Here is a 10,846-nt window from a genome sequence, read left to right as displayed (position 1 = left end):
AGAGAGAGAGAGAGGGGGAGAGAGAGAGAGAGAGAGAGGGAGAGAGAGAGAGAGAGAGAGACATCACGCACCATCGGGACTGGTGGATTCACGCGAGGAGCGCGTGAACACCAGAACCGGCGACCCCGGACCCTTGATGAAGTTGTCGAGTGCCTCGGCAAACAGAGGGTGCCCTTGGAGGAAGCTCGACACCTCGGCCGGGGCGAAGGAGAACAGGTGCGCCACCAGGCCCACCATATAGTCGGTCACGGTCTTCCCGTCACAAAGGGCCGGCGGGGGCGCGGCCTCGGGGGGGCCGGCATCCCGGTCCGGATCCAGGCGGTCCATCGACGACAGCTGGCCAGCCGCGGCCATGTCGTCGATCGGAGCCTCACTCAGGGACATGGGAGAGGACGGGAGACGGGAGAGAGGGGCAGGCTGAGGGGGGGGAGGATTGCCAGGAATGGGGGGGGGAGTTAGAATGCGCAGGCAAGGGCATCAGGGCCGCAAGCAATGGCGAGAGGGACATACACCTCCTCCAGAAGGGGTGACGGGGACAGGAGCGGTCCGCTGCGGGGATGAGGGACAGGGGCCGACCCGCTCGGAGAGTGAGAAGGAAGGAGGGAGGGCGAGGGGGGAGGGGGGGGGGGGGGACAAGCCAAAGGGGGCGGGAAAATAGAGCGAAGGGGAAAGGGGGAAGGGTGATGGGCGGTCCGGGATAGAAGGGACTCGGGATCCATCGAAAAAGCGGTGTCCCCCCGGCTCGGCTGCCTAGAGCGGCAGGGTGGGACAACAAAAGGGAGCAGTCGCAGCGCCCCCCCTCCCCTCCCTTGCGGGGACGGGCCCACACACACACCCACCCGTCCCCACGCCGAGGCCCTGGAGAGGAATGCCCGCCCCCCCCCCCCCCCCTCCCTCGCCCCGGCCCCATCCCGCCCTGGCTCGCGCACCTCCCTGACCGTGACCGGGGTCCCAATGAGGCGGGTGCATGCACACCCAGGTCAGGCAGGCCGGGCCCGAAAGCCTCGAGCCAGCCAGGACCAGCCGCGCAGAGGCAGGGGCCCGTGAAAGAGTCCCCCCGATGTAGGCCTGGGACCCTGCCCCGCTCGACGAGGGACGCCTCCAGCGCCCAAGCCCGAGGAAGATTAGCTCGGAGCCCCCCAGGAATGCGCAGGCGGTTACGCTCCGGCCCCGCCCGCCCACACGCCTCGGAAGTCCTCCGAGAGCACCGGCCGGAGAACCGCCAGCGCATGGAGGGCGCGCCCCCCCAGTGCCCACCCCGGGGTGGGCGCCTCGACAAAGAGACTCGGCTAGACACCAAACCAGCAGCTGACGGGAAGGGCAGGAAAGCCGCTCGCACTTTTCCTTTTTCTTTTTCCCGGCTCGCGCGCAAGATGCGGCAGCCCAGACCCGGACGCTGGCATGCGCGTGCGCGCCAGGGCGCCAGCGTACCTGGCAGAGGTGCGACGAAAGAACAGAGAGCGCAACGAGGGCCCCCGCCCCCCCCCCCCCCGAAGATGCGGCTCACATCGAAAGACGGACCCAATGTCGAATCGGGTGATTGATTTATATGCACATGTGATCCCCGTGGGTCATGCCCCGCTCCGAGGGGCCTCGAAGACGCGATCGCCCCCTCGGCGGGCGAGTGCACGCACGGCCGCACACGGCCGCACACGGCCACACACGGCCATACACGGCCATACACACACACACACACACACACAGAGAGAGAGAGAACAGACACATAGGCAGCCACTATCAACACCAGGGAACTATCTGTATTGGCCGGGAAATCCCAATACACATCGTCTGGCCGATGGGGGATGGTCGAGGCGAAGGACACAGTCCCCAGAGGGGGGGAGGGAGCACAGACGTGCCTCGAGCACGGGCCCCACTCAAACACCCCCAGTGCCGCCCTCGCCGGGGGCCGCCTTGCAATATGTCAGCACCATGCGGCTGGCCATCATGCCCATGTCGGCTCCCAGCCGGGCAGAGGTCTCGCCATCGAGGAAGTGCGCCGGCCGGGCGGGGACAAGGCCATGCACGGCCGCGGCCCGATCCAGATCCGCCTGAGAGTACATGCGCTCCGCGTAGACCTTGTCCCGGATCAGGCCGTGCCCCGTGCAGATGACCATCTCCCGGGAAAGGAGCATCCCGCCGCAGGGGGAGAGCTTGCGCGACCGGACGGCCAGGCGCCCGGCCCCGGGGGCGGCCGACTGCTGGCCGCCGGCCGGCACATCCAGCCACTCCCACGACCGGGGGCTGAAGTTCTGCCGCATGTACTCGCCATTGGTCACGTCTATGACCAGGAGGCCGCCCGGGCGCAGGGCGGCCGCCGCATTGCGCAAGATGGCCGAGTCGTCTGCCGACTGGGGGCTATACCCAAGGCTGTTGCCCATGAGGATGACCGCGTCGGCCGGGGTCCCGGCGGCGTCCAGCGCCCCGGGAGCCCGGGCATCGGCCACATGGAAGGCGGCACTGGTGGCCCCGGCGGCCGCGGCACGCTCGCGCGCCACCCCGATCAGCGTCGCCGACTGGTCAACCCCGGTGACGCGCAGCCCCCCGGGCCACCGGCGCAAGAGCTCCAGCGCGTGCCGGCCCTGCCCACAGCAAAGGTCCACCAGGTGGTAGGGGCCCGCCACCGAGCCCGGGCATGCCCCGGTCGGCAGATGGCCCGCCAGGATCTGAAGCAAGAGGTCCACCTCGCGCTCGGTGATGGCCGGATCCTCAACAACATCGCCATCCGTCAGAAGGTACACCTCGTCGAAAAGGTCCTCCCACCAGTCCTCCTGGAGGTGCTTCTCGAGAGTGTGGTCGACCTCGCCGAAGCCGAGTAGCCGCGGGGGCGCCCGGGCTCTCGAGGGGGCCGACGCCTCCCCCGGGGCGGAGGTCTCGGCCGCCGAGGGAGCTGGCAGCCAGGGTGCGTCGCCCGTCGAGCAGAAGGCGTGCAGGTTCCGCATGGTGCGGGTGTGAAAAGGAAGCAAGAGCGAGAACGCGAGAACGCGAGGGGGGGGGGGAGGCAGCGGAGCGGAGGAGGAAGAGGATGGCCGATGGCTGGCGCCCCTGTTCTCCGGGTGCCGGCGGGTTGCCCCCCCTTTTCCCCTTCAGCAGCCGCAGCGGCACCCATGCAGCCGGGCACCACCGCACGGATGTTCCCTGGAGCATGCTCCCTTCGGCACCCGGGTGGCCGTCTCTCGGCAGGAGGCCAGGAGGTGCCCGATCGCTTTGGCACAGCGCGCGGGGGGGGGGGGGGGCGGACAGACAGGGCGGCCACAGCCGAGAAGCTGGATCACAGGAAGCCGGCGCCCGGCTGCATGACACCTACTACGGGGAGCAGTCGGTGTCCCCCTCGCCCCTGGACAGGCAGATGTGACGGGAACCGCCTTTCTTGCCCTGCGCCCCTGGTGCCTGTCGGCCGGTTGTCAGGACGGATCGATGGAGCGTGAAAAAAAAAAAAAAAAGGCAAAGAAAGGGCGACCTGCGCGATGCGGCCCGCCGGGGGGCACCGCACAGCTCCCAGCCGGGGGACAATGGGGAGCCCCGATCGTTGGCACACCTTCGGCGGATTGAAAATGTGAGTCCGCGCGTCGGAAGACCGCACATTTTGGCCAGCCCCAGCGTCTCGTCCCCCCCCCCCTCCCCGCCGCATTGGGTTTAGGATGTGCCGGGCCGGTGGAGGAAAAAAGGACAGATCCCCGGCGCGGCGGCCCCACCGGTCGCCTGGCGGCGCGAGGCCAGCTCGGCGGGGCAAAAAAATCGGACCACCGGCCGGGCGACAGTGCCACGAAGGACACGGGTAATGTCTCAATTATTATTGTGTCAATATATTCCCCCCAGCTTGGAGGGGCGGAACGCGGGAAAGGAGGCCGCAAGGGAGAAAGGCCCGCAGCACTCGAGCGTCGGTAGGGCGATCCTTCCGTCGGCACTTGGGCGGGGGCTGTGTTCCCCTGCCCCCCCCCCTCTGTGCACGTCTCCGGTGTGTCGCCGGTCCCTCCTTTCCATGGCCTCAGCACTCGGCGGGGGAGAGGCAGGGAGGCAGCATGCCAAGGTGCAGGCGTGGGGGGCATGCTTTTCTCCCACACCCGGCGGCAACACGCACGAGCCGGCACAGGCACACTGCCCGAGTTACGGGGCGACGGTCCCCGGGGGGATCCCCGGAGGGGCGGCGTGGCCTCTCGGGGCCGTGTGCATGTGTGCGCGCCAGAGGTGCCCCATCCTGAGGCGGGCTCACAGCGGGGGAGGTCGGCGGACGCGTCCGCGCACAAGCACCGGCGGTCTTCCGGTCACACCCCCTGGGGGGGGGGGCCGGGGCATTCGGCCCTTTTTCGACCCCCCTGCCCCCGCGCGTCGCCGCCGCCGGCCCACCGTCCACAGGCACCTCGGCACCTCGCCCGGGGTGCAGCTTGCAGTGCGCAGGGACCAGGAGGGGGGTGGGTGGGGGCGAGGCGGCGCCGGTCGCCCCCCGGCGTGTGTGTGTGTGTGTGCGTGTGCGCGTGCGCTCCCGTCTCTGCGTGAGTGCCTAGCTGGCCGGGGGGTGGCTGCGGGGCAGGGGGGGGGGGGGGGACCCCGCCCTGGGGGGGGGGGGGGGGGGAGGCGTCCCGGTCCAAGGGTGACTGGGGATGCCCTTGTCGCCGCCTCCCCCCTCCCGGCCGTGGCGCAGACTCGGCGGCTGATCCACTCCCCCGGGGAGTGGGACCTGTGGTTGCGGCCGGCCTGCCACCTCTGGTCGTCCTGCACCCAGTGACGGCGCCAGGTGTGAAGAGCCACCAGTGCGCCCACCATCCACCCATGGTTTCAGCCTCTTTTGTCTGAGGTTTGGTATTACTATTTTCCTCATCAGTCAGACAAGATGGTTCGTCCATACGCTGCCCCCTCCTCCTCCTCCCTCCTCTCCTTTCCTTTCCTCCCTCCGCCCGCCATTCGCTTGGATCGCATGGGCTTCCCTTCGGCCCTCGGCTAGTGTCGTGCGCGCGCGCGCGCGCGCCTGCGCGACGACGCCCCGCTGTGTCTGGTCCTCCTCGCGCCCCATCGCCTCGTGTGTATGTGTGGCGCCGCGTGCGCACGCCCTTCGCATCCGCACACGGCGCGCATGGTCCTCCTTCCCCTCCTTCTTGCGCCTGTGCGCACTCGGCAGGGGCGGGGATCTCCACTCTGCTGCGGCCCTGCCTGCCCATGCGCACATGCCCTCGTCCGCCGGCCGGTGCTCCTTCCCCCTGCTCCTTCCCGAGGAGGAGGGGCCTGTGTGCCCTGGTTGGTGTGCCACACCTCGAGCCGCATGCATGCGTGGCGGCCCGGCGGATGTGTGCATGCGCCATGTCGGATGCATTGTGCATCCGCCATCGTTGCCGGTCTTCTTCCGGCGGCGGGCGGCGCCGGACACGCACCCCGCACGCGCGCGCGCCACCTATCCGTCCCACATGCCCGGGAATCCTGCCTCAGGCAGGGTCGCCGAGTGTCTCCTCTCCCCTCTCCTCCTCCTCCTCCTCCTCAGCCAGCCCCTTCCTTAGCGCCATTCTAACGACCTCCCTTTCCTCTTCGCGCTCCCACAGGCCATTCAGAAGACCGGCATCAAGCATAACAAGAGCTCTCGCCGCAAGGCCCCCAAGAGCCAGAACGCCTACCTGGCTCTGCTCGTCAAGGTGCGCGCCCGCTTTCGCCTCGCCCCTTTCACCACCGTGTCGTCGTCCCCACCGCGCGCGCACCTCTCGGCCCTTCTTGCGCGCCCTCCTTCCCTTCCTCTCCCTCTCTCGGGGTCGTCTCCCCGAGGCGCGCCGGGAGCAGGGGGGGGCCTTCTTCGTGCCTGCTTGCTCGCTCCCCTTCGGTCGCCCTGGTGCCCATCTGCTCACTCGCGCTTCCCTCCCCCTCTCCCGCCACCCGGCCCGTAGCTCTACCGTTTCCTTGCTCGCCGCACCGAGTCCAACTTCAACGCTGTTGTCCTGCGCCGCCTGTACGCCAGCCGCGTCAACCGCCCTTCCATGTCCCTCTCCAAGCTCGCCAAGTTCGTCGAGGGTAAGGAGGCCACCGCCGTCCTCGTCGGCACCGTGACCGACGACGTCCGCATGGTCGATGTCCCCAAGGTCACCGTCTGCGCCCTCCACGTCACCAAGACCGCCCGCGCTCGCATCGTCGCCGCCGGTGGTGAGGTCCTCACCTTCGACCAGCTCGCCATCCGTGCCCCCACTGGCAAGAACACCCTCCTGCTCCGTGGTAAGACCAGCACTCGCGAGGCCAACAAGTACTTCAGCCCGGGCGCCGGCAGCCACGCCAAGTACGTTCCCTTCTCTCTCTCTCCCTCTCTCTCTCTCTCTCTTGCCGCCCCGGCCCCCTGTTCCCTCTTGGGCAGCGGCGGCGCGGGGCACCATTGCGCACTGCTGCTCCCGTCTTCCTCCTTCTCTCTCTCCCCCCCCCGAGGCTGACAGACTCCCCTTCCCCTCCTCTCTCTCTCCACCACCACCCCCAGGCCCATCACCCTCTCCAAGGGCCGCAAGTTCGAGAAGGCTCGTGGTCGCCGTCACTCTCGCGGCTTCAAGATCAAGGGTTAAAATCCTTGGCTCTCCTTGCCCTTCCAATATCAGTCCTGCAGTCGCAGACGACGGGTGGCGCCATCATCTCCGCTTGGTGGTTTGGTGGCTCCCTCGGCGTCGGTGTGTCATGCTCAGCTTCCCAGCGGGGTCGTCATCGTCGTCGTCGTCATCCTGTGCGGCGGCGCACGCCCTGCGCCCTCTCTGGGATTCGTGGCCCAACGCGCATCCGTCGAATAGACTCCCCTCTACTGCTCCTGCAACCTCTCTCCCCTTCTCGCGCGCGCTTGTTTGTGCCTCCCCCTCCCCCCCCCCCTCCGTCCATAGCCATATCCCCCCCCCTCCACGTCGCTCACCGCCTCGTGGCGCGTGCCAATTTTGTCTCCCAGTCCGCCAGCTGCGTGTTTTTGTGCCTGCCGAACAGGGAGACGGGCGCGTCTCCCCCCGCGCTCTCCCCCCCAGAGCACGTCTGCCTTTTGCCCCCTTTCGCTCTGTTGTTGTTGCTCTCCCGCGCGCAGACATATGATTGCGCCCCACACCAGGATGGAGGATGAGCGGCGTGCGCGCGGATACATGCGCTCTGCGCGCGTGTGGTAGCTCCGTCTGGCGCTGCCGTGCCTGAGCAATGCGGGGCTGGGCGTGAGGTTCTTCCTGCGCGCGCGCGGGGGGGGGGGGGGGGGAGGACCGGACGCGGCGGCGGACGTGGCGCCGTCAGCCGTGTGCGACAAGCCAAGAGGCCCTTGCCCGCCCGGAAAATGCTCGCGCGCGGCGGCGGTCCCTTGCTTTCGGGTTTGCGTCGGGGGGGAGAGGGCCGCGGCGCTCTCCTGCCATCGAGGAGGCACCGCGCGCCCCCGAGACGCCGGTCTAAGTCGCCGGCCAAAATAAAGCACGCCCTCGGCCGGCCCGGAGGCGGGCCACAATACGGAGCGCGTTCCCAGCTCCCCGGCCCCCAAGAGCTCGCTCGACACCAACCGCGCCCTCTCGGGAGAGCCCCCCAGTGGCATGGGCCAGCGTTGTGGTCCTCTCCAAAATTGGCCACGGCGTTGGCCAAAAGGCAGCCAGGCAATAGCTCGGCTCGCCGGTGCCAGTTAAGACACCACAGACGTGCCAATCACACCCCGCGATACGGGGGCCACGTGCCCAAGGACACGGCTGATTTCCCATCAAGGGGACTAACGGCCAGGCGGGGCGGAGGAGAGAGGCGCACGCCGCCGTCCCGTTTCCGGGCCGTCGCGTTTTCCCATCAAGGGCCGTGCGCCTCTCGCGCCGGGCGGGCCTACCCTCCCTCGGTGCATCTGCCTTGTGAGCGGGCGCTTGCCCCCTCCATGTGGAAGGGAGGGGAGGAGACGCCATCTGCGGTGCTTGTGATAATCTATCTATGCCTCTCTTGCTCTCACTGGCTCGCTATTTCCCCTTCCCCCCCCCCCCCCCCCCCCCCCTCATGGGGGCCCTCCCTTGCGGTCTGGATCTTCCCGGGCGGCTCTTTTGCCCATATTGCGGAGTGCATTGTTGTTGTATTTCTGAAGAAGGAGGCCAGCCCCTCCCCAGGGTGGGGGGAACATGCGCGGGGCTCCCTTTGAGCATGGGCGCATACAGGCAGGCGGGGGCCCATGCGACGGCCCGCGGCTCGTGTGTCCTCTCCTTTCGGACTGGAAGTCTTCCCCTTGCCCCGGGGTGCCGATACATGCGACAGAGGCGGGGTAAAAAAAAAGAGGGCCCCATGGCTTAGACCGGGGGGTTACGCAGGATGAGGATGACGCTGTCGCCACGGAGGAACATCTTGGTGATGAAGCGATCGCGGTTGATCGGCTTCGGGGTCTCGCCCTCCTTGACGTTCTTCGGCATCTCGGACCAGATCTCGCGAGCGTTCTCCAGGACCATGTTGCAGTGGCGGTCGAAGGCGCGCACGCGGGCCAGGATCTTGCGGTTATTGCGGCAGGAGATGAAAACCTATCCCAGGAGCCAGGAGAGGGGCGTGTCAGTGGACCGACCATCCTCGGAGCGAGGCACATGTGGGGCAGCTCCTCTTGCCTGCTTTTCGAGCACCCATCCCCGGGGTCTGGGCTTCTGCGCACCTGGGACTGGTTCTTGACGGCCTCCAGGAGGATGGACATCGGGCCAGTGCTGAAGGCCTCCTCCTCAAGACGCCGGAGCTCGATCTCCGACATCTCGTTCTTGGAAATACCGGTGGTCCTGCGGTGTCACAAGGAGCGGGCGTGTCAGGATGGGGTCAGCAGCGGCCGGGGTGATCAGGGGAAATACCCTCGAGAGGGGGGAGAGAGAGGGAGAGAGAGGGAGAGGGGGAGAGAGAGAGAGGGAGAGAGAGAGGAAGAGGGAGAGGAAGAGAGAGGAAGAGGGAGAGGAAGAGAGAGAGGAAGAGAGAGGAAGAGGGAGAGGGAGAGAGAGGGAGAGGGAGAGGGAGAGAGAGACAATGTGCATAGGGCTCAGAGACGTACACCATGATGCACTGTGCTCGGCGGCGGAGGTGTGCAGCATAAGCCAAAGGTCGGGGGCAGCCATTCGAAGAGAGGCACACGAGGGAAAGGTTAGCAGAGCAAATCGGACGGAGCTTGATTGATACCGATAGGGCGGGGGGGGGGAGCATATGCGCAGGTGAGAGAGACGGGCAGCAGGCCCAGGCATCCCCCGCATGTGGAGGCATGCTGGTGACACATGCGGGAGCACCGGCCAGCAGGCAGGCCGCGGCATGCAGCAGACATGACATGCGTACAAGTTACGGGGTGGCGCAGAAGCAGCGAGGACGCGAGGCGGCAGGTGGGGAAATCGAAAAGGGGGAGCAGGGGGAGGGGAAGAGAGCGAGGCGGGGTGGCCGTCCTGGATGGGTGTGGCTCGGGGAGGAGGGCTTTCAGTGGAGAGGGCGGGGGCATCCATCCGGCCGCACAGAGGGGCTCGGCACTCCTCCGCGGCAACCATCATCCTGGAGGGGAGCCCTCCTCTGGACTTGCTGCCATCCGGAGCATGGGCGGCGGGGAAAACCACGAGAGCGCCGGAGCCCGCTGGCCCGGGCGCGGTCGCGCTGGCCGGGGGGGGGGGCGGTTTTCAAGCCAGATCGTGGGCATCTGGGAGGTGTTTCGTTGGGACCTCAGACGCTCGTCAGTTCTGGCGCTTTTCCCCGGCCCAGTCGGGACTGCGCAAGAGCAAGGCACTCCCGCGGCCCCTGTGTGTGTGTGTGGGGGGGGGTGTGTGGGGGGGGGGGGGGGGGGGGGGGGGGGGGGGATAAAGGAGGTATGGAGTTGGTGTGGGCGGCGCCAGTGGTACGGGCACCTTCTTTTCCCCCGAGGAGCACGCCCTGCCCCTCCTCACGGCAGCCTGCGGCGATGGAAACGATCCACGCACACGCTCGAGAGCATGCCCTGGGGGTCCCTCCAGGCGGCTTCGTCTGGCACTGCGAACGGTTGCTTGCGCGAGGCGGGGGGAGGGGGCCGCGGGCCGATCTACGGGACACGCCCTTCCGGCCGTGGGACTTCCGCCCACTGATTCCATCGTGATGGGACTGCCCTCCTCACTTTCCCCCGCCATCTGCCAATATGTCTGCTCGTCGCCTGCATGCGATGGTGCTGATGAGTGGATTACCCATGTCCACGCCCCGCCCCCCCCCCCCCCCCCCCCGCCTCATCCAATGCATACGGCCGCCACACAGGCGAGAAATAAAAATGAAAGAGTTGATTAAAGAGAGGAGCAAGTTCAAGATGGGCGTATACACGTCCGTGCCCCGCCCCCTGTGCTGCCCGGTATGGGCACACGCACATACGGAGGCTGTTTGGCATGGCATACAGGAGAGCAAAGAGGGAGGGGGGAGGTGGTCTGAAGAGGAGGAGGAAAAGGCGAGGAGGAGGGAGGGGGGGGGAGGAGGAGGAGGACCACGGGGTACAGGGGTGCCTGGTATACACGCGTGGAGGAAGGGGCGTCGCTTCCCGCCCTGCAGGAAACGGCATGCACGTGCATGTGCGTGTGTACGCGTGCGCGCGCGCGCGCGGCGTGACAGCTATGGTAGGCCCCTCGCTTCCCTTGTTCCGTCGGGAGGAAAGAGGGGAGAGGAGGCTCCACTCCAGGCCAACTCTCCACGGTGGCGACCGGCCGTGACACGCCCCCCCAGGGGCGGGCGTGCCTGTGGCATGGGCTCTCAAAGGGGAAGAGAGAGAAAGTGAGCGGGAGGCGGCAGAAGAGGCCCTCTAAGTGCCGGACTTAGTTGGGGCCAAGGGGTCTCCCAGCGGGGGCCTGGACCGGGAAGTAGGGCGACGCAGCCGGGCCATTGTGCCCAGCGTAGTGCTGCTGGGGAATGAACGAGGAGCGAACTGTGTCGGCGGAAAGGGGGGGGGGGGGGG

The 10,846-nt window shown here is 67.7% G+C and overlaps 5 protein-coding genes across 5 annotated transcripts in view; 1 reads left to right on the top strand and 4 right to left on the bottom strand.

The window, feature by feature from the left end:
- H696_05844 (hypothetical protein) overlaps window positions 1-612 on the bottom strand; it is a gene marked incomplete at its 3' end in the record, with an annotated part of 16,319 nt that extends 15,707 nt beyond the window's left edge. The window contains exons 1-2 of the mRNA XM_009499644.1: window positions 511-612; window positions 72-417 (exon numbers count right to left, since the gene is read on the bottom strand). Of these exons, the coding sequence (XP_009497919.1) occupies window positions 72-384 (313 nt within the window). The 5' untranslated portion in view covers window positions 385-417; window positions 511-612. The remainder of the gene's footprint in view (window positions 1-71; window positions 418-510) is intronic.
- A 1,129-nt stretch (window positions 613-1,741) lies between these two features.
- H696_05843 (hypothetical protein) lies at window positions 1,742-3,029 on the bottom strand. The gene has a single exon (XM_009499643.1). It carries the CDS (start codon window positions 2,937-2,939, stop codon window positions 1,875-1,877), a length of 1,065 nt encoding a protein of 354 aa, XP_009497918.1. The 5' UTR covers window positions 2,940-3,029; the 3' UTR covers window positions 1,742-1,874.
- Window positions 3,030-4,792: 1,763 nt separating this feature from the next.
- On the top strand, window positions 4,793-6,756 carry H696_05842 (50S ribosomal protein L18e). The gene is made up of 4 exons (XM_009499642.1): window positions 4,793-4,831; window positions 5,529-5,618; window positions 5,865-6,247; window positions 6,440-6,756. Exons 1-4 carry the CDS (start codon window positions 4,829-4,831, stop codon window positions 6,519-6,521), a joined length of 558 nt encoding a protein of 185 aa, XP_009497917.1. The 5' UTR covers window positions 4,793-4,828; the 3' UTR covers window positions 6,522-6,756.
- A 1,236-nt stretch (window positions 6,757-7,992) lies between these two features.
- H696_05841 (small nuclear ribonucleoprotein D2) lies at window positions 7,993-9,521 on the bottom strand. The gene is made up of 4 exons (XM_009499641.1): window positions 9,232-9,521; window positions 8,957-8,967; window positions 8,576-8,693; window positions 7,993-8,450 (listed from the first exon to the last, which is right to left on the bottom strand). Exons 2-4 carry the CDS (start codon window positions 8,959-8,961, stop codon window positions 8,226-8,228), a joined length of 348 nt encoding a protein of 115 aa, XP_009497916.1. The 5' UTR covers window positions 8,962-8,967; window positions 9,232-9,521; the 3' UTR covers window positions 7,993-8,225.
- Window positions 9,522-10,474: 953 nt separating this feature from the next.
- Window positions 10,475-10,846, bottom strand: part of H696_05840 (hypothetical protein) — a 2,676-nt gene continuing 2,304 nt past the window's right edge. Inside the window, exon 8 of the mRNA XM_009499640.1 lies at window positions 10,475-10,816. Coding sequence (XP_009497915.1) covers window positions 10,707-10,816 — 110 coding nt within the window. The 3' untranslated portion in view covers window positions 10,475-10,706. The remainder of the gene's footprint in view (window positions 10,817-10,846) is intronic.

This window comes from Fonticula alba, assembly GCF_000388065.1.
Source record: "Fonticula alba strain ATCC 38817 unplaced genomic scaffold supercont2.14, whole genome shotgun sequence".
Taxonomy (NCBI): Eukaryota; order Rotosphaerida; family Fonticulaceae; genus Fonticula; species Fonticula alba.
This window is presented reverse-complemented; position numbering and strand designations above follow the sequence as displayed.